The sequence below is a fragment of the Passer domesticus genome, chromosome Z, assembly GCF_036417665.1.
Source record: "Passer domesticus isolate bPasDom1 chromosome Z, bPasDom1.hap1, whole genome shotgun sequence".
NCBI classification, from domain to species: Eukaryota; Metazoa; Chordata; class Aves; order Passeriformes; family Passeridae; genus Passer; species Passer domesticus.
In genome coordinates, this window is record NC_087512.1 from 28,116,665 (window position 1) to 28,138,960 (window position 22,296).

Sequence of the window (22,296 nt, forward strand, 5' to 3'; positions counted from 1 at the left end):
TTCAGTATTTGGATTGTGATTTAAATACTGTTATTACAAAAATTCTAAAAAAAATCTTAAAATTAACCCACACAAAGATCCCAGCCTTCCAGGGTCATCATAGTACATACTATGAATAATGAATAGTGATAACTGCATAGCATTTTCAGATCAATACTTTCTAAAGGAGAACAGAAGTGAGGAATAGAGGACCATGTTCAATGAACAGCCCAATAGCAGAAGTCGGTATAATACTCAAATCTCCTAAGTTTAGCAGTCTTTACACTACTAGACCAAGCAACCACTGAAACTGAGTGGACTGTATGATGTTATGGTGTGTCTTTGTAGGAGTAATTTCTGGTAATGTAATTCTACACATCTGTTAGTATTAAGGTAGGAGAGAAGATCCTGATATCTGTCAGATTTTTAAAATCTCACTTAGTGAGATTTTGACTTGTTTGCTATCTACTGCAACTGTAGCCAAAAGACAAGTTATTTCAAAAAGAATAAAAATAACTGCTTTTAAAAAATTAAGAAGCCTGAGGCCTACATCAGTAGTATGTGGCAGTATTTTAAGCCTTATTAATTTATCAGGCATTTAGAATATGACATAAAAATACACATGGTATTGGAATATTCTCCATGAATATGGTAGTCAGAGAAAGCTTTTGGAAAGGAAGATCATTACTTTATTTCAAAGTATTATGACTTCCTGTTGGTTGATGTATGTAAAAAATTAATCATTTTGTTATGCTGCGGTGCATTTTTATTGCAGAATAGGTGTAAATTGAGCCTTATGATTCATGTGTCTGTCATAAAACACTGACCAACGAAAGCTACCAGTATGAGAATGCCATTTGAAAATATGACCGAGGAGCACGTTACACTTCCCAGCACTTCTTTTTCTCTGTTCTGTAGGATGAGGAAGAAGAATCAAGCAAATTAGAAACAGATGAGAAGATAGTCCTGGATCCCAACAGTGAGGAAGTTTCTGAGAAAGATGCAAAGCAAATCATTGAGTAAGTACTATTTATTAGGAACTGTGATTTCTAACAGTGGCATTTCACAAGAGTGGCTTTCTCTAGATTACAGTGAATTGTTTTACTGCTCTGGTATAAATATCTGCAGGAGAAGGAACATGAGCATTTAATTGTATACTCTTTATAATCTTGCACCCTTTGGTATACTCACCTCACTGACAACTGAGAACTTGAACTGTTTCTTTAGACATGTAAGCCATGGTCAAAAAATACTTGTTTGTAGGAATTCACTTGAGTTCTTTTTCTACTTTCCAGGACAGCCAAACAAGATGTGGATGATGAATATAGCATGCAGTATAGTGCTAGAGGGTCTCAGTCCTACTACACTGTTGCTCATGCTATCACCGAAAGGGTGGAAAAACAGTCTTCCCTTCTTATTAATGGCACATTAAAACATTATCAGGTGAGAAATCATTAAAACAATAAAATACCTAAAACTTGGAATTATGCCCAACATTTCAGTGTGATATTTCAAACAGCAAACTGAAAATCTGTTAAAAAATACGAAGGCTCTAGTAGGTTAGAATTTGGAAGTATGGACAAAGCAATGATACCTGTCACAGATAATGTTACTTACATACTCCTTGAATAATACAAACTTTTTACAGCTACCTCTACCTTTTCTATATTGCAGGTGAATAATATTTTGATTTTTTTGAATCCTTCTCATTGACTTGTAATTTCATTTCTTACTGTTTTAATTTGTGGTGGATTAGCAGTATTTTCCTCCTTCCAATAATTACAAGTTTAGAATTTTATTTTTTAATTAAAGTCCTAATATTTCGGCACAGCGATAGGTACAATTTGAAAATAAGAAAAATATTTTGCTATGGAGGTTGGTATCACATGTTCTTCACAGAATTTAGTAACCAACCAGGACCTTAGGTATTTTGATATAAGCTAGATTCACATGTGATTGAAAATGTCCTTGATGCATATTTTCTACACTTCTGCTATCTAGTGAACTCCAACAACCTGCATCTTATCTCTAGTCCGAACATTGTTTATATATATATATATATATATCTTTCCACATAAAGAATAATGATGTAGACAGAAGAGCTTTCTTCAATTCTGAAGTGACTTTTTAGGTGGGACATAGAGTGACACTACAAATTCCAGTCAGCTCTTGATGACTTAATAGTAAATATGAATCTGTCACATGTATGTAAGGCCAGTAAATTGGCAACATTATTTTGGATGCTGTCTTGCAGGAAAAACAGACAATTACTTCAGAACTGTATTGTAGAGTTTTCCCTCTGAACTTTCTCAGGCCACCTAATTTCCTGCTCTCTCCATGCATGGGATACACCAAAACTCTGGAATATGAAGAGCAGAAACTTGACACATCCATCAGTAATGTGATATACACATGTGGAAATCTGTCTGAGAAGGGAATAGTGCTTTCTGGCAGTATTCCTTGGAGTGTGAAATTCTGTTATGTAGACATTGCTAAGCTACAGAACTCTGGCTTCCTTCCAGTTCTGGAATTTTATACACAAGGCATATTTGGACAAAGGTGGCCTTCTCTGATGTGGAGTTTTGAATGGCAGATCCTAAGTGGACATGTGCTACAAGAGCTTTAACATACCAGTGATGTAGTTGGCAAGTGTGAGACTGTGTTTTGGGTGGTTTTGATGAGTTTGGTTTTGAAATATTTAATTGACACAGGCAAATGTCATTAAATACACACAGAAAGTTTGAGCATTTGAGAGTATTGAAATTGAGGAACAAATACATGCTGTTATGTTTATCAGCCTTACTGTGCTTTGTGTGCAGTAGTAAAACCTTTCTACGTGAAATCTGGCTTCATCTTACAAAGTGTTTTAAGCAGAACATGTTTTCCACGTAAAGATAGACATGGGTCTCCATGTATATAGTATTACTAAAGGAAATCCAACTTGTAAGTAGACAGGGACATGAGAACATTAGATCCATGCTGCTGATTTTTTATTAATTATTTTTGTGGGTTTTAAATTACTGAAACTCTTACTCTTCATTTCAGCTCCAGGGACTGGAGTGGATGGTTTCTCTCTATAATAACAATCTGAATGGAATTTTAGCAGATGAAATGGGACTAGGAAAGACAATACAAACTATTGCTCTCATCACTTACCTGATGGAGCACAAAAGACTCAATGGCCCATATCTCATCATTGTTCCCTTGTCGTAAGTAACGGGTGTCATTCTGGCATTCTTGTCCTAGGCATTGCAGATTGGTTTATTTGGAACACAAGACGCTGGCAAAACCAGAAATCTGATAAAACACTTAATTCTGGCAAACTGTATTGAATTTACTGTAATTCACTCTTAAGCCAAAAGAGGGGGATGTTTTTTCTTTCCTATTACCTGCTAGCACTTGAGCATTCGGCTTTTAGCTCTGATAATAAAAATCTCTTGCTTAATTCTTCAAGCAGCTGGTGCCTCATCTGATACCATGCAAGCATGCTTTAATGAGGTTGATTTTCAAGTACTGTATAGGTAGCCCTGGATATATGTAGCCTCGATTGATATACACACTTTCGTCAGGTGTGCAGATTATGATCGTTTATTGTGCTACCCCCCTTTTGCTTTTCCTTAGCTTTCCAAACTTCTGCTTGTTTTGCAAATTTCTTTTAATGCATTTTCTTTTCTCTGAAGGTCAGGTCTGGGTTTTAGTGATTTGAATAAAAAATGTTGCTCATTGTAGAAATCTTACAGAATATTGAGGAGTTATTATGTTATTTGTATGTGTAATTGACTTGATTGATGTTGAGAGGTTCCCTGGTAATATCAGTAGCTAATTTGTCCACCAGTTATGCTAAGCATGCAGATTTGTTCTAGAATTAGGATAAATCTGATTTGTGGTCATCTTTTGATTTCTTTTGAGGTGTCCTGTCTTTTGGCTGTGCTGCAGTAGTAACTGATTATCTAAGATAAATGCCATAGATGTGCTTAATTTTATTAATACAAATTATAAGCTTAGTTTGAAAAGAAATACCTGGGAGAAGATTTATAAAACAAAATAATGGGAGTGTTATTTCATGTGGACACAGTAAAAAGTCTGATTTCTTTTAAGTACTCCAGTGTTTTTTTAAAAAAGTCAGAGGAGCTGAAAGTTCTTTCTTTTATACATTTTAAAAGCTGCCTTTCTCTTACATTGCTAGTATTGTTGCCATCACTGGTCCACTAAGAAGGGGAAAAAAAAAAGCAAGCAGCTGAAAAACCTCAGGTTTTTTTTGCTGTTGTCTTATGGTAGCAATTAGCTTCACTATAGCGACTTTTTCTGCTGTTTTTGTTGGGATAAAACAGCAGAAACAGTGCAAGAATGGATCCTCAAAGTGGTGGTTGGTGGCACTACAAATAGTTCTGCTTGAGTAGAGCACAGATAAAGTCAATTGTCAATTTCATTGGGCTGTATTTGAAAAGCTGTAGTGTGCATTTTTGGATGATGTGTCTAGTATAGAGGAACTTGCAAATCTATTTTTTGTCCAGAGACACTGTTCTTATTATTACTATATTCCAAAGTATAAAGGTGCATGTAAAACACTACTGGCTTCAGAAAGGGCCCTGAATATAAGCTGAATGAGTATTCACACTTTTTTTTTCTGGTTACTTCCCTCTGAGATGCTTGTATTTTATTGCAGTATATAAGGTTTTTAAATATACTGCATTTTTAAAATATGTTGTTATTTATGTGGGTTGATTACATAAAATGTCTTGAAAAGCTGGCAACCACTTGGAAATATCTAAAAAGTTTGATATGCAGATGATGAAACATGTTACTTTTTCTCTATAATCTCTACAGGACTTTATCCAATTGGACATACGAATTTGACAAATGGGCTCCTTCAGTGGTGAAGATATCTTACAAGGTTTGATTTGCTTTCTATATGACTGTAGAATTGAAGGAAGGAGAACTAGAGACAGTTTTTCCTCTGTCTCTGTAAGCTTTTAAACTATCTGCTCATCAGGTTTTGTCATGTGCTAAGAAATAGCCATACTAAGAAGACTGTAATAAACTGTGAAAGACTGTAGAAGTAAAAGAACTGTAAACCATACAAAATGCAGAACAAAATTGTTGATTATCGAATTTGCAAGGCTTCTGCTGAGAGTTACAAATAGTAACTACCTACCATTTTATTCCTAGCTTAATACTTTCTTGTGCAGCTCCTGTAGTTGTGAAATAGCCAAGCAATTTGTAGGGAGATCAGCCTTTATATTTCTGTTAGCCTCATCAGCAGCTTTACAGTCTAGCAGAGGTTTAGGGAAGGCACTCTGAGAAGGTCTGGAATTGTGTCTATGTATTATTCAAAGTATGGTAGGATTGCAGGTTCATCTGGTTGCTTTTTATCTGCTAATTCATGAAAACAATGTTTTTTCTTCATCAAAGTAAAGAATAACAACTCACATGTCTCTCTCTTTTAGGGTACACCTGCAATGCGCCGCTCACTTGTTCCTCAGCTTCGAAGTGGAAAATTTAATGTTCTTTTAACTACTTATGAGTACATAATAAAGGACAAACATATCCTTGCTAAGGTAATTCTTAACTATTATCTCTCTATAGCAAGACCCAGACACCTTCACAAAACACATTTTTGTGTTATGGGGAAGTTCCCAGTTGTTCTGTCCTTCAGTAAAAGTTATCCCTTTCATTTACATTTCTGTTTCTCAGTTTAGGATTGAACTTCTCAGTCACAGTTGTCCCTTCTGTAAACACTAGGATTTTCCCAGATGTGTCCAGGGAACTAATTCTTTTGTGCAGTTCTGTCAGTACTGTATACCTGCCTGTCCTTGCAAGAACATGACTTTTCTTACCTCTGCATAATATTCAGCCTAATCTGCGTTAGTGACTTTTAACTTTTTCTGTTATTTCTGTCCTGAAACTCACTCCTATTAGGGCCCTTCCAGCTATGTGGTCACTTTTCCCCACATGACTAAATAGTTATCTATATCATGAATTTGGTGTCCAGACTAAAGGGTCTATATGTTCCGCTTCTTAGGGGCTCACTGTCTCTCTACAGGTAGGTATCAAATATAATTAATTTAAAAAACCTACTGTACTGTAAGGCTATTTCATGTGCACACAAAGCAGAGATATTTTGCTATACAGAGAAACCATATTGGTCCTCCTGTATTTTTGTTGTTCATTTTCACTTCATTTTCTTCTGTTACGTACTGCATATTTACTGCATATCACTTGTTTGTCCTCTCTAATACAAAGGCAGTGCATTTTCTTAGTATCATTCTGAATGCTTGAAGACAGCTTGAGACTACATAATGTTCTTTTTCCTTAATTTTTCCCACTCTTTCTGAAAGATAGAAGGACAGCACTGTGCTACTCATCCTGTCCTGGGAAGTGGAATTAAGTAGCACAGGTAAAAGTACAGACTGAGGCCTTCCTAGTGATATGGTCAGTGTGACTGTCCATGATGTAGTACAGGTGGTAACAGAGAGCTTGAAGAACAGCTTTCAACATCTGCTGTGACTGCATTTAAGATTTCATATTAAGAAACAGAAACTTTAGTTGAAAATGCAGTAACTGAGATGTTTTTAATTACACTGCTTTCTATTCAAGTAAAATCATCGGATTAGCTGAAACAAAATAAAGTTCAGGGTTTCTGTTCTTTATGAGCATACTTATCTTTATCTGAAAAGGCTTTTGTCTCCTGTCAAGGTTCTTGTTACAGACAGATTTATTTGCAGTTTATGTGGTTTCTTTCTTTTACTGTGAACCATATTCTGGCCTTGAAGAGCCAGTCATTCTCATCTCTTTCTCAAAAATGGAAGGAATCTGCTGTTAGCTCTTTCAATTCCAGTCAGAATTCACCATCAGATTGAGTGTACCTAGTATTTATTTCTCTGTGTGTTGCTAGCAAGGACACTGATAGTTGTGTAATGCTTGATTTGGCTTTCCTCAAGGTTGAAACTGATTGATGTCTCAGGCTTTAAGTATTTTTGTTTTATACTTGTTGGGAGGACCTTGACAAAGTCTGGCCTGTTCTAACCTTGCTGACTTTTCTTCTTTTTCCTTCAGATTCGGTGGAAGTACATGATAGTAGATGAGGGCCATCGAATGAAGAACCATCACTGCAAGCTGACTCAGGTCTTGAATACTCACTATGTGGCCCCTCGGCGAATCCTGCTGACTGGGACTCCTTTGCAGAACAAATTGCCTGAGCTTTGGGCTCTCCTCAATTTCCTTCTTCCAACAATTTTCAAGAGCTGCAGCACCTTTGAGCAGTGGTTCAACGCTCCATTTGCCATGACTGGAGAAAGGGTACTGTGGCAGTGTTTTTTTAAAAGATCAGAAATAAACCACTCTGATGAAAACAGGAAAGAGCTTACTCAGAAGAATTAGTGTCTGAACTTGTGCTGGTACTTAGGGATTTAACATAACTAAAAGTCCCCACTTTTATAATAACAAAATTTTAATGTTTAAAGTGTATTTTTTGACTCAGAGTCAGTTTGGATGTAAGATGCAAATAATCCTTGCACAGTCTTAGCATTCCATGTGAGAGAAGACATTAACTAATAGAGTTGCCTTGTAATGACTTTTATAAACTTCTCTAGGTGGACTTAAATGAGGAAGAAACTATTCTGATCATCCGTCGTCTGCATAAAGTGCTTCGACCCTTCTTGCTGAGAAGACTGAAGAAGGAGGTTGAGTCTCAACTGCCAGAAAAGGTTTGCAATGAGACGACTTTTGGAAGGGGTTTAATATTCTTTCTAATTATTAAGTAGTGTTCCTTTTTGAGATCTATTTTGCAGAAGAGGACTTCTTTAGTGTTTGTTTGTTTATACCTCTTCAGAGAAAGCTGAGGAAGCCTCAGTACCTGAAGTGTCTGCATTCTCAGGAGTCCTCACCAACTTTGAATGTGTTTGTTGTAACCAGTGTAAGATACACAGTTTCTATGCATTAGAGTCTGGTTTCAGTTTATGAGCCAGCTGTACACTGAGGATAAAACCCTGTCCTGTACCATCCTCCTTGCACTGGGTTGAAGCTAGTGCACTTAAATTTCTGAAGGACTACTGCACATTATAAAGCAGGCACAATTTGGTTTATTATCATTCCAGGAGTTAAGTGTCTTGCTGAAATTTTACAATTATTTTTAACTAGTGGCATTTTAATTCAAAACATAAAATTATTTTATGATTTCAAATATAATTGTTTTTATTTCTGGATAACTCATCGTGTCCCATTGTGTCCTCCTCTGCAATTCTACATCCCTCTTCACAGAATAACAACAGCAACTAAAATAAAAGAAATGTAAATTTGAAGGTGTGATAAGGAAAAGTTGGTTTTATGGTAAACTTGATTAAAACCAAACAAAACTGAAATATTTATAAGGTGTGTTATGAGCTGACTGGCTAAATGAGTGGAGAACTCTATACAGATGCTTAGAGACAATACAAAGAAAGGCATTTTAAAATTATTTTTCATCTTTGTAATCATGTAAACACTACTACTATTGCAAATTTCCATTCCTTCAAATGTCAAATTCTCAATATCCTCAAAAGAATTTATTTGAGAATAAAAGATGCTTGCATTTGAAAATAATATTTAAATCAAATCACTGATAAATCCAATAATAGGTACTGCAGAGGAAAAAAATTCAAGTTACATACACACTCATACTCAGAAAACGATGTTTCTTTTTGTTGTCATTATCTGACAAAAGGAGGTTATCCAGCCATAAGGATTGAACCTGGGCACAGAAGCTTAATCAGTTTCATTTGCTCTTGCAAATGTTGGTGAACATTGAAGAAAGTCACTTCTCTTTAAAGAGTTTATACTCTTGTCTTTCTGAGAAGAAAATAACCTGGTCATTTTCTTCCTGTTTATTTATTAAACATTAGGAATCTTACGCATTGTCTTTCTTTCATAGCTTGAAAGATTTTTGCCCACTAGCGTGGTTTTGTTAGGTTACAGTTTTTGTTTGACATAACTTACTAAAAATGTTGTGACTATAATTTGGACATGGGGCAATAGAAAAAGTTCCATAAAACCTTTGGTGTGGAAAGTCTTTCTGTAACTGTTTTTCAATCTAGTATGCAGTTAAGAACTAAATATAGTTTTACAAAGCTGAGCAAGTCAGACTGAATGTAGCAATCATACAATACTGTATTAATTCCTAGTGTTTTAGTAGATGTTGAGAAAACAGATAAACATTATGGCAGTTAGACTCTATGAGGGATTCTGAATTACTAGATATACAGTGATGATATTTTTAGGGTGCTTTGCTTGATATTTTTATAATACCTAACAGGCACAAAAAAATCACTTTGTTATAAAAAATAGTTTTCTAGCTGCATCTTAATTTTAAAATTAATTTTAAATTATTTTTTAGCTTTTGAAAATTACAGAATGAGAAATAAAGGATGTTTAGTAATCCTGCAGTTGCATCTTTAGGATCCAGCTGTCTCACTGCAGCTGTGACTCACAAATACTCATTTGTGTGCTTGCGGTTGTATTGCTGGTCATTGAAATTTTATGTGGTGATCTGGTACGGATAAAGATTAGTAGGATTTTTTTTGTTTTGCTGTAGAGTGACAAGAACCTGCAGTTAGATCCTACTAACATTATGTCAGTGTGCTCATGGTTTTGGGGTTTTTTTTAATACCAGGTGGAATATGTGATCAAATGTGATATGTCAGCTCTTCAAAAGATCCTGTACCGTCACATGCAAGCCAAGGGAATACTTCTCACAGATGGTTCTGAAAAAGACAAGAAGGTACTAAAGAAAGACTAAAATACGAAGTAATGTATTACAAGTGAACATGTTAACAACACGACTTTTGTTTTATAAAATTAATATGTAGACTCTTACAGCAGGTATCTCCGATGGGAAGAGAGATTTCAGGCATGCCTTTCAGTTACAAGACCGCAGCTATGCACAAGGAGTAGTGTAGCACTCACTTGGATTCAGTGTAGTTGCACTGTCTTTCTGCAAACAGGCAGTGTTTGAGAAAAAAACTGCATTTTCCTTGGTTGAGCTTAATTTAATAATATATCTGAATAATTGTGATTGTGGGAGTGATGGCTACAGAAGGTCATTTATCTTGTTTTTCAGAGCTATTAGTTAAGTCTTGTTTCAGTTTGCTAGGACTATATGCTTGCATTCGTCCTTACAAGGTCTGTTGGTGACAATATTCTTTAAGAGATCAGTAAGATTCAAAGTCATGTAGTCAGATTTAGACTTTGTAGTAGTAAATGTTGGTTATGTTGTCATGGGATTTGACCCAGGCACTAATGAGTAAAGAAATTGCCATTCATCAACTTTTCACATGATAACAAATTTGGAATACTATAGTAAATGTGAAATACTTTGAACAGACACTGCAGAATATCTGCAATGTAAGAGTTTCAGTTTGCACCCTTTAGTGTGTATATTGCTGATGCTGTGCACATATAGTCTTTCCATTATCCTTTTCCAGATTGCATTGGTACAGGTGATTTTTCTATTCAGTATCTTACTTTACCTTCCTAGTTCTTTGCAGTCAAATTGTTTTCTTTACTGGTGCTTAATTAAACTCCAGAAAAAGGGCTCTTTTGCATCTTCATAGTTTGAACACTTTTTAGACATTAATTCATATTCCTCAGTTGTATTTTAATGCATTTTTTCAGTTTGATGTCTTTATGTTTGTTCTAAAAATTTCATTTTGTATCACAATCTTCTACTTCCTTTTCTGGTCTCTTTCTTTCATCTGCTCAGATGCTTCTATGTATTTTTTCCTACTTGTTTCTCTACCTGGCTTTGTGATTAGCGAGTTAAAATTGCCTTTGCTGTCTTCTGAACATTTCCCTTGCCTTCCTCTCTCCCTAAGAGGCTAAAATTTTTCATTTCTTGCAACCCTCTCTTAATTGATTTTTTTCTTTAAATGTTAATTCAAACTCTGTTATCACTGCTACCTGTTGTTAGTAAAGGGAGGTGGTTGTTAAGGTTGCTTGGCTTCAATGATCAAACAGCCATTGTGTTAGGAAAAAAATCATGTCCTTCTGCAGCTCTGGCCTGGACCCAGGTGAGGTTAGAGACAATTTGCTCAGATGGAAAGCTCTAAGAAATTATTTTATAACAAATATGAACTGCATTTTGGTGCAAATTAGAGATGATCTGAGAAAGAAAAAAACCCAAGTTTTAAATATATGGAGTGCCCCCTTCAAATGAATTATCTCTGCTCTAGATGAAAGTTATGATTTCAGGGTACTTCCCAGAAAAGACTGGAATATTGCTAGTATAAATTGTAATTAAGTACTATATTTTCCCCTAGTTTACACCTCAAAATTGGTAAATTGTTTTGGCTGAGATTTTTAAAATTAATCTGAATTAGTCATATAGTAAGCTTGGAATGATGATGCCACTCTGATTACATTTTCATAAAATGGCAACAAAACAAATTGGCATTTGAAAGCAGCAAGGTTTAGGCAATGTTAATATGATATAATGGTCTCAAACTCATGCTGACTAGCTGCAGTTAGTTTTTAACCATACAGTGTTACACCTAAGTATTTGATGAATGTCCTGGTTCTACAAGATTAACTGTAGTATATGTTTTAAGAATATACTTCCTTAAATAATAAGATGGCTCATTAATTTGTTGAGCTTTAGCATTTTCGTACCTCTGGCCTGATGTTTTGCTCAGCCTGGAAAGAGAAACCCATATATTGAGTTAACACACTGGAGAAGTTACTATGGAATTGAAAAGAATCCAGCTAGAATTACTTCTGTTAGAGGGTTCAGACTCTATGGAGTTTGTATGGTTTCATAGTAAACAGTATAAATAATCAGGACAGTAGATGCTTTGCTTCCCACCAAGAGTGCTGCAGATAGAAATGTAGTGCACTTTGTCAGTTGTTTCCAGGTCTTCCTTTTTCATTACAGAGCATCCTTATGACGGATCAATTTATAGAGCAAGACAATAGTTTTTTGATTTTTGGTTTTGGTTTGTCCTGGTTTGTTTTTTGCTTATTGTGGAGTTCGGTTGGTTTTTTTTATTTCCTTTTTTTTTTTTTTTTTAATTAGTGTTGTGGTGTTTGGATTTGGGATAAAAGTATGTTAAAAGGGTATATTCATAAGCTAAGAAGTTAATAATTTGGTTTGCATTGTTTTTACCCATAGGGGAAAGGCGGAGCAAAAACTCTTATGAACACTATCATGCAATTGAGAAAGATATGCAATCACCCATACATGTTTCAACACATTGAGGTAAGACTGATAGGCCTGATTTTGAGAGGTGTTTTTATTCAGTAAAATAGGATAGGATCAAAGAAAACTGCTGCTAAAAGCTTTTGTGTGTGGGAGGGAACATCTCTGTCCACATAATTTATAATGGAAAAGACAGATTAAAAAAAAATATGTATTACAGTCAACAAGTGCCATTGATAATCCAAACTCTGCTTTTAAAATAGTTAATTTTATGGAGCAGTGTCTTTAGAAAGTGAAGAGTTTTTTGTTAATTTAAGACAACCCAGAGCAACTTGGTATTCACATACCCCAAATTAATTATGTATAGACACTGGTTCAAAATGTCATGTGTAGAATCTCTGTAGTTAGCAGACTGCTAATCTTCTGCAGTGTCAATTGTTCTATTTCATCCATCTGGTTTTTTCAGCAAAAATGTAGTATCTAGATAACATCTCTCAATAGGACTGAAGTATATCAATATAATATATCTCAAAAGATAGAAAGTGTCATAGATATCTGGAATGTAGCCAAATTTATGAAAATGTAGTTAAGTGCCTACTGTGAGGCAGTATTTTTATTATTGTTGTTATTATTATTGTAGTAGTTTTCTCTCTTCATGATTTTGTGTGCTGAGTAATTAAATTTAGTAATTTGCAGATGCATCTTCTACTGATCAGTATAAATTAATTCGTATTCTACTGTATTTGTAAACTGGTAAAATGTATGCTGTATAAGTCAGTTCTGCAAATCATGAATTTCAAATAATAGTACAGGAAAACATTAAGCAGAGCACTGTTGCAACAAGGTAGTTTCCAAGAGTATGAACTTCATTGAACTCAAACCTCAATACACGTATATTTAATTTGATTTATATAAGAATGTGTAGTTTTTGGCTGCTGTACAGTTAGTAATATGTTTATTGCTTATAACGTTGCAGGAGTCCTTTGCTGAACATCTGGGCTACTCAAATGGTGTCATTAACGGGTAACTCTCTGTTTTTCCTGCTGTCCATAGTGTTGTACTGGAATTAATGATCACATTCTTTTTCTGGAAGCTACATGTTATTAAACTCAAGCATTTTATACAGAGGCAGAGGAAGTACAGGGTATATGTAAAGCAAAACCTAATAGTACTAGACATGTTGCAAGATCTTTTCATGACTGTCCATCTCCTTCAGGACAGCAGACAGAAGAGACTTGTGTCTTCCTTTCCCCTTATTTTGAAATAATATACCAACTGAAGTTCATTGGGATGACTCTTTAGAGATATCTTCTAGGATTTTCTTCTCTTTATTGTTACTTTTGCCTTCTGCTTTTCCTTTTCTGCTATCTCTTCTCCAAATTAAAGTAGCATTTCTTCATTATCTGAAATGAAAAAAAATTGTTTTATTTTTCTTGACACTGCGCAGCTGTCAAGTTAATGGATGTTTCTAAACAAAGTGTGAATCATGCACCCAGCTTTCTTCCTGTTTAGCTACTAATGGTATATTTTTCCCCTTATCTAGTATACCAGATTATTTGCATCCTTAGCTAGTGTACCAGAATACTTGTCTCCTAAACAGTTTAGTCTTTCGCTGTTTACAGATCTGTGCATATCAGAAGGCTATGTATCTTCTGGATTTTGTGTCATTTCTAATGATAAATTGTATTTTGAGAGTGCAGACTCAAGGTTAGAGAAGAGTTGCATGAAGTTTATTTCTGTAAAGTGTGTCACTGTGGTGTTGATTTAGACGTTCTTTTACTTTTATTCATTTTCTGGGTTGGGAGTTGCATTTCAGTGCTAGGAGTTGGTTTCGGAATTCTTGCATAGAAGACAAAAGAGTAGCTAATCAAAGCAGCTAAACTGTTCGGGATGACCAAGGTTATATGGCTCAAGAATATATGTCAGACTCCTGCCACTTATCTCCGTATATTAGTTCAGTTTGCAATATTTCACTTCCATGTGCATGATAGTTGAGTGGAAAGGGGGTAATTTCCAACAAATGCCTGATGAATACAATTTAAAACTGCAGTTGCAATTTAAAGTTGTTTTTAATGCCAGTTGAAAACAAAACAGCAGGTAAATTTCTTAGCTTACAGAATGCTAAGAAATAACATTTGTTTTAATAAATAATGAAAAAGAATTGAATGATTGAAAGTCAGCACAATTTCTGTAATTGAAGAAAATTCAGCAAAACAGGCTTCACATGTGTTTATTTTCATCAATATGTGCAATTTTAAAGAAAGAAAAGTGCTATTAGTCTTGTTTAGATTAAGTAAATTAGTTTTTTTGTTCTACTCTGACATGATAATGACTACAGACTTTTAAATGTGGGCTTATTCTGGTACTTACTGTGCTGTTTCTCTCCAACAGAGCTGAACTTTATCGGGCCTCAGGGAAGTTTGAGCTACTCGATCGTATTCTACCAAAGTTACGAGCTACTAACCATCGTGTACTTCTTTTCTGTCAAATGACATCACTCATGACCATTATGGAAGACTACTTTGCATTTCGAAATTTCCTTTACCTGCGTCTTGATGGTAAGCTAAATGGAAAAAAAGGATAAATACTAAGATAAAAGGTAGTGTCCTTCTTTAGTTTGGGCATGGGAGCCCTGGGTTCTCCTCCCAGTATTTTTATACCAGTGCTGTGCTCTGACTGTACAAGAGTGAAAACAGGTTCAAAATACTATTTTATAATCCTGAAAGTGTATTTACCATGAAGTTATGAACCAGTTGTGTGCGAGTGGACCCTTCAGTGGCAGTTTATTAGAATTCCCCATGTTCTTCCAGACAAGGAAGACATATTTTGCTTCTGTCGATAGAAGTATTTGTCTCTGTCTCTTTCAGTGTTTTCTTTCATCTGTTTAATATGCAGACCATTTGGTCAATGGATTCTTTTGACAAACACTCAGGTCTAGTCCAGAAATGCAGCATATGTATAAATTTGCTGTTGGAGGCTCGTCTCTTTTTCACAGAGGGTTTAAAATCCAAGGTTCCCAATCAGTTATCACTATCTAAGTTGCCTGAAAATATTCTCATGATAAGAGATGATAATGACAGTGTTAGGTCTGTAATCCAATGGAATAAATTAATTTTTTCTGTTTAAAATTCAGCTGCTATCCTTCACAGGATAGCTGAATTTCAGCCTGAATTTCACAGGAAGATCAAAAGCCTCAATTTCTTCATGTTTTATTACTTCAAACAAAAAGATGGTTTAGACATATTTTAGATACTAGTATCTTTATTCTGTTCAGTGTTGAGTGTTCAGTATCTTTGTGAATGATCTGGATGAGGGGATTGAATGTACCCTCAGTATATTCACAGACTGCCCTTGGGTTATAGCAACCCCAGGCAGTGCCACAGGCTGGGGCAGAGTGGCTGCAGAGCTGCCACAGGAAAAGGACCTGGTGGTGCTGCTGACAGCAGCTGAACATGAGCCAGCAGGGCCCAGGTGGCCAAGAAGGCCAATGGCATCCTGGCCTGGACCAGCAATGGTGTGGCCAGCAGGGCAGGGATTGTTCCCTGTACTCAGTGAGTACCCACTGGAGAGGCCATACTGTCAGTTCTGTAGTCAGTTCTGGGCCCCTCTCTCCAAGAAGGACATTGAGGTTGTGGAGCATGTCCAGAGAAGAGCAGCAGTGCTGGGGAAGGGTCTGGTGCACATGTCCTGCAAGAAGCAGCTGAGGGAGCTGGGGTTGTTTAGCCTGGAGAAGACAAGGGTCAGGGGTGACCTCATCACACTCTACAAGGAGGTTGTAGCCAGAAGTCAGTCTCTGCTCCCAGGCAGTCAGTGACAGGACAAGAGGACACAGTCTCAGGCTGCACCAGGGGACGTTCAGGTTGAGCATTAGGAGGAATTTCTTCACAGAAAGGATGATTGGGCATTGGAATGGTCTGCCCAGGAACATGGGGAAGTCACCATCTATTAAGGTGTTTGACGAATGATTGGCTGTAGCACTTAGTGCTGTGATTGAGTACACAAGGTGGTAGTGTTTGATCAAAGGTTGGACTCAATGATCTCAAGGTCTTTTCCAATCTAATTGATTTGTTAATTGATTCCTGCAATTCTCTGAAAGAAAAATTAAAAACAGTGTATCCCACCTGAGTTTTAAACCAGTTTGAAAGAAGTTTCCATTTTGGTCTTCCTCATGTTGATGATCTCTGCCTCATAGTGAGTTTCTTAAATAGTGGTCATTTTTGCTTAATGTTTTATCTCATATATTATAGTATTATGTAGGGCTGGGAGCATTTATCAAAATACATTTTAATAGAGAAGCAATGAATTAAGGTAAATACAGAGAAGAATGTAAGTGAGACTTGAAGTTTCTTGTGAACATTTTTAACAGTGTTTTAGATTGACTCTTAGTTTCATGCTTTAATCACAAGAAAAAGTAGTACCAATAAATAATCTCATCCTTTATTAATACTAATGAACATGGAGTTGAACCAACATTATCTTTGAATGTAAAATGGGATTATGAAATGGACACACAAATGAGCTACCTCACTGTGCTGTAGAATGCCAAAACTGTCTGAAGACCAGAGGGCATGTAACAAAGCCCTCTTCACACCTCTGGCCTGCATGTGTTTTAATACTTCTGTTCAAGACAGATAAACTACAGTACATTTTAAATGTTTTAGATTACTTTACATCAGGTATTTTTAAACTAATTCCTTTTCTTGGTAGAGTATTTATGGCAAGACACAGTATGGTAAATACATCTCATTGTCTTTTTCAGATAGTTCATTAAATTAGATAAACCCTTTTTCTTTCTTTCCAGTTTCATACTCACAGATACTTTCATATTGGGATGCAGTCTATTGAGGTTCTGTCCAGCTGTCTTCTTATATGGAGTGTTTCCTACCCAATTCACATGCTTACTGGGTTCAGTGTGTCAGCAATGGGCCAGCAGTTTGGCTGTGTGACTGTGGTGGCTACAGATGGGTGGAGTTAATTTTCCTCCTTGCAGCCGATGTAATGCTGTGCTTTGCACTTGTAGCACCACCAGTGACATCACTTGCAGTGTCAAGGCTTTCTCTCCAAAACCCCTTCATCCCCAAGGCCTGTAAGACTGCATTCAACTGGGACCCAGATAAGACAGCTGACCCAGGCTGACCAAAGGGTTGTGAACAGCAATAAAACCTGAGGGAAAAGAGGAGGATGCAGGGACATAGCTTGTTGTGGCATTTGTCTTCCCAATTCATCATTACAGGTGCTGAGACCCTGCTTCCCAGGAAGCAGCTGGACATCTGTTTGCAGCTGGGAAGTGTAAATAAATTCCTCTTCTTGTCCTTGCACACACACCTTTCACTTCTATTAAGCTGCCTTTTTCTTCAGCACAGAAGCTATTCTGTTTTATTTCTTCCCCATATACTGCTGAGTGTGGGGAGGCAGAGGTGTGTATGTGGAAGCCAGCTGTGGAACGACCCACCACAGTAAGAAAAAAAAATTTGTAGTGTCATCTTGTATACATATATCACCCTCAAGATGGGACATTTTAAGAATTTGCAGTCTTTTGGTATTAACTATGACTCCAAAGGAAATAGTGACATTTTGATAAACCTCTATAAAAGTAGCTTAAAAAAATATTTAATGCTACTGTAGCCAGAAGGCATTAATCAAAACAGAGCTCTCTTCTGTTTGTATGTAGTAGTTTCAATTGAAATTTATGTTATAAAGTTTATGTTGTTATAAAAAGGTATAACAATGTTAGCCAACATTTTAAGATCTACTTTAGAAATGTCAAAACAAATGCATTTAAAAAGACCTTTAGAAGTCCATCTTGTAGGTGTGATAGGCAGTTGACCTAAACATTCATGGCCAGTGTTATGGAAAATGTGGCAGAGATGTCAAAAAGCAGTGCACTAAAATAACCCTTTTACATGCAGTTTCAGCAACAGACATTGTATTTATATTATTTCAGTTCACAACTTTATTATATGATATTTTAATTTTTTCTTCAGGCACAACAAAATCAGAGGATCGAGCTGCTCTGTTGAAGAAGTTCAATGAACCTGGATCACAATACTTCATATTCTTGCTGAGTACAAGGGCTGGAGGGCTAGGCTTAAATCTCCAGGCTGCTGACACTGTTATAATCTTTGACAGTGACTGGAATCCTCATCAGGTTGTATTTATTTTCTTATCTTCCTGAAATGTGCAAAGAATCCATGATGCTTTTTTGAGTTGCTTCTTTAAATAGATGATGTAGCGTGGGATGAAAGAAAAAAGTCCAAGTAAGAAATAAAGTGCTGCTTTGAGAGGAATTACTTAGGCAAACTGCCACAATCAGGAAATGTTTTGATTTGAATTGGTGAACTAATTCTGTGCCTACGTAGATATTTTGTCTGAGTCCTGGAGTGTCCTCAGTGCTAGGAGTGTTATAAAACTGCTTCATTAGTATAACTCATATGTACTCATTAGTTAACCCTTACGATATAATAACCAGATCACTAGCCTTTGATAGGTAGTTTGTAATACTTCAATAAAGGCTGCACTGAATGCTACCTGTCTCATGAAATTAGGTGACCGTGTGAGTGCAGTAGTCTTGGCCTGAGGCCATCTTGCTCTGTGGTGGTTAGTAGAAATACAAATGCCGGAAAAAGAGGCTATCACACTACTTTGGCTTGTTTTAGAAAGCCAGAAGGGGTAACTGAATTATGCCTTTGCCACCTTTTTTTTTCTTATTTATAAGAAAGTAAGTTCAGTATTCCTGGAAGTATATAGTTGTGTTTTCAGCTATTCTGCAAATGTACACAGTTCACATAATATTCAATGACCACATGTAAAATGTAAGGAAAGCAAGACTAAAAAGAGTTTTACTATCTGTATTCACTCTCTCTGTTAAATTACTCTCTGTGTTCCTTGCCTAACAGGACTTGCAGGCCCAGGATAGAGCTCACCGAATTGGTCAGCAGAATGAAGTTAGAGTCCTCCGACTGTGCACTGTGAACAGTGTGGAAGAGAAGATACTTGCTGCAGCAAAGTATAAGCTGAATGTAGATCAAAAAGTTATTCAGGCAGGAATGTTTGATCAGAAATCTTCAAGCCATGAAAGGCGAGCATTCCTCCAGGCTATATTGGAGCATGAAGAAGAAAATGAGGTAAGGTAGTTAGAAACAATTACTCAGGAAGTACTGACTCTTCTTTTATTCATCATTTACAAAGATTGTCATAACTCTTGAAATTAAAAATTTCATTATAATTTCTTACCATCCATTTAGAAAAATAACTTAATTTTTATCTTTTTTAAAGTCACAGTAATAGGTTGCTACCTAGTGGTTATGATGTAATGGTTATGGTTAAATCTTCGTGTATAATTAGGCATTGCAACTTAAAATGCATTCTACCCTTTATAATTTCAGCAAATAATTGCATTCAAACAAAGGGTTTTTTCCAGAACACATTATAAACTATTTTCTAAGTCCAATATGTATGCTCATCTAGGCAATTTGATTTTCAGGCATGCTGAGCAGCTAGTACTACCTGGATTCAGTTTTGAAGGACCCTGCTTATTGTACTTCCTTTGGTATCTATTTAAGAGTTAAGATCTGCTTTGATATGCCTTGGGCTTAGGACAAGCCCAAAAGTAACTGTTTCTTTCTGGTGCTGTGTCCAGCCCAGACTTCTCATCACCACTTTCTCTTTGAGAAGTAATTAGCTGTTTAAAAAGAGCTGTCAAGTCTTTTCTTTTAATGGTGGGAAGTGAGATTCTTTTAATAGTGGGAAGTGAGGGACACTGAGTGTTCATTGTGTTCTTTTATAGAGCTCTGAGTATGGTATGATGAGCCTATTCTTTCACGTGTCACTGCAGGCTCTTCTCTTAATTCGAACAAAATTCACTGTTTGGACAAAAGCCATATTTAGAAGAAATTAAATAAATGTGTCAAACACAGAGGAATTTTTGATCAGCGCTGACTTTTTCCCACCTTGAAAATAACCTGTACTGGTTAAAGACAGTTTCTGAGACTGATCTTGCCTCTGAGGGGAGCTTGTGTGTCTGAATAAGGTGCACACTGATAGGAGATTCTACAGCCTGTGTTTCACTAGCATCCTTCATTATATGGAGTAAAGTTTCAAAGAACAAGGAGTACTTCTTCAGTCATTAATCCTTTTGTGTAAACTCCATTGTGCATTTAGAAAGCATGATTAAGATGAAATTTTGTATTGTTTTGGTATTTTTCATAGAAATTAAAGAATAGTGACAAAACATTTTAATCAGTAATTGTCTTTTATTTGTGCTGTTAATGCAGAAATTTGGTGATATACCTATGTACCATTTTTGATTGAGTAAACCTGTAGTTCTAAGGCAGACCACAATTCCTGTATGCGTAAGAAACCAGCAGACATTTTCAGTAATCCTGTGAATTTTTTTAAAAATCAGGAGTACATTTGTTTCTGAAGCACTTACCTGACAGTGTTTCAGAAGTCAGGGCTGCTGCTCAGCCTGTGTAATATGCCTTATTTTATAGATGACTTCGGAACAATTTGTTTCTTGTGTGTTGTTCAAATATATTTAATCTGCCATCCTGAAACAAGCAGATTTAAAAATGGTTTATTTGCCATAGCCCAGCATCAGACTTTGAAGCATTGATGTTGCAGTCTGACTTGTAGCTGAAGCTTTCAAGTAATACTTCTTTATGAACAGAGACTATACAAAACTGTGCCCACACACTCAACCTCTTAAGGACTAGGAGGAATTGAATTTGCACCATCCTGCAATGGTCAGCCATTGCTCCTTCGTTGCAGCAGCACTGAGTGTCAAGTGGGAGATTGATGGGAAGAAAGTAAACCTCTCAATGAAAAGTTAAATTATCAACAATATTGATACAACTTTGACTTACAAATGTGGACTAGCACATCTAACAAAGATATTGTTTACTGATATCTAGTTAAATATTCCCATTCTAAGCAAGCTTTTAACTTTTCACACTTGTATGTAGAGTACTATGTTCTGTTCATTCTTTTTCAGTATTTTTTTAAGTTCAGCATCAAGACTCCCCTTATTTTTCTTCTTTCTTTTTTTTGATCTCTTTCTTCTTTTATCAGCACTAGATAAAGCAGAGAGGTAATTTCTGTGTATTTAGAAAGACTCATTAGAATAATAATATATGACAACTGCTTAGAAGTTACTTGTTCATAGTGTAATTTTTTGTTGGCGGTTGAATTTATAATTTTTTCTTCTGCAAGGCCTGCGTGTTTGGGAACAGGATTATTCAGCCTAACTGCTGATAATGTGGACACTGTTGTTACAGTTTCTACTGTAAAATCACTTATTTTTTTCAGGTCAGAAGTTACTCTGAGATAATAAGGAAGAATGTGGCCCTTTCATGATGGTCACATTTATAAAACAATCTTTTTTTCTCTGTGTGAGTAACCATGTGACTTCCTTTTCATGAAGAGTGAAGGAGCAGTGACTAGAAATGAGAAGAACTTTCTCTCTAAATCAGTTTCTCAATTGCCTGGTTCATGTTAAAATCTAAATTAAATGTTCTTTAAGGTACAAAGGTGTTCCTTGAGAATTACATTAATGAGAACTGGTTTGGGTTTTTTCCTGAGGTGTAGAAATCCAGACACTGGAGGGAAGATATGTGGAAATATAAATGACTTATTATTTCTGAAAAATAAGCTACTGGATATTAACTTTTTGGATGCTACATGCAGCATTCCACACTCCCATTAAAATGGGCTCAAAACATGAGTTTCTAGGAAGAATTTTAGGTCTGTATCATAGTGTAATACAGGTTCAGAAAGCCCTGTGTAGAGTGACCTGTTTGTGATTTCAGAATAATTCAGGGAAGAAGACTGAATATTTTGGGCTTTGTTTTAAAGTGGGTATCATAACGGTTTCAGCTTTAACATTTTCAGTTGACCACTACAGTTCTAAATTGTTTTTCTAGTGTCTGTTTTTATGAAATAATCCATTTTGTCTGCAGTAAAATTTTCACATCTCAATTTGTAAGCAGAAAATGGTCAAGAGAAAGTAATTCAGCAGCGTTATTTTCCAGGATAAAAACATGTTTTGTTCTTTTAATTTAATCAGGAGTTTTTCAGTCATCTTGCTTTGATGGGAAAAACTTCAAAAGCTAGAATGGTATTTCTGAGGGAATGTTGTAGAATAGCAGAACGGA

General features: G+C 35.9%; 1 protein-coding gene across 7 annotated transcripts in view; it reads left to right on the forward strand.

Moving 5' to 3' along the window:
• The window catches only part of SMARCA2 (SWI/SNF related, matrix associated, actin dependent regulator of chromatin, subfamily a, member 2), a 118,620-nt gene that overhangs the window by 51,222 nt on the left and 45,102 nt on the right, over positions 1-22,296 (forward strand). For all 7 annotated transcript variants that reach the window (XM_064405229.1, XM_064405224.1, XM_064405231.1 and 4 more), the window contains 13 exons: positions 898-998; positions 1,275-1,422; positions 3,025-3,188; positions 4,807-4,873; positions 5,427-5,537; positions 7,036-7,278; positions 7,572-7,685; positions 9,626-9,733; positions 12,119-12,205; positions 13,122-13,168; positions 14,537-14,703; positions 18,130-18,293; positions 19,042-19,269. In XM_064405229.1, coding sequence (XP_064261299.1) covers positions 898-998; positions 1,275-1,422; positions 3,025-3,188; positions 4,807-4,873; positions 5,427-5,537; positions 7,036-7,278; positions 7,572-7,685; positions 9,626-9,733; positions 12,119-12,205; positions 13,122-13,168; positions 14,537-14,703; positions 18,130-18,293; positions 19,042-19,269 — 1,749 coding nt within the window. The remainder of the gene's footprint in view (positions 1-897; positions 999-1,274; positions 1,423-3,024; positions 3,189-4,806; positions 4,874-5,426; positions 5,538-7,035; positions 7,279-7,571; positions 7,686-9,625; positions 9,734-12,118; positions 12,206-13,121; positions 13,169-14,536; positions 14,704-18,129; positions 18,294-19,041; positions 19,270-22,296) is intronic.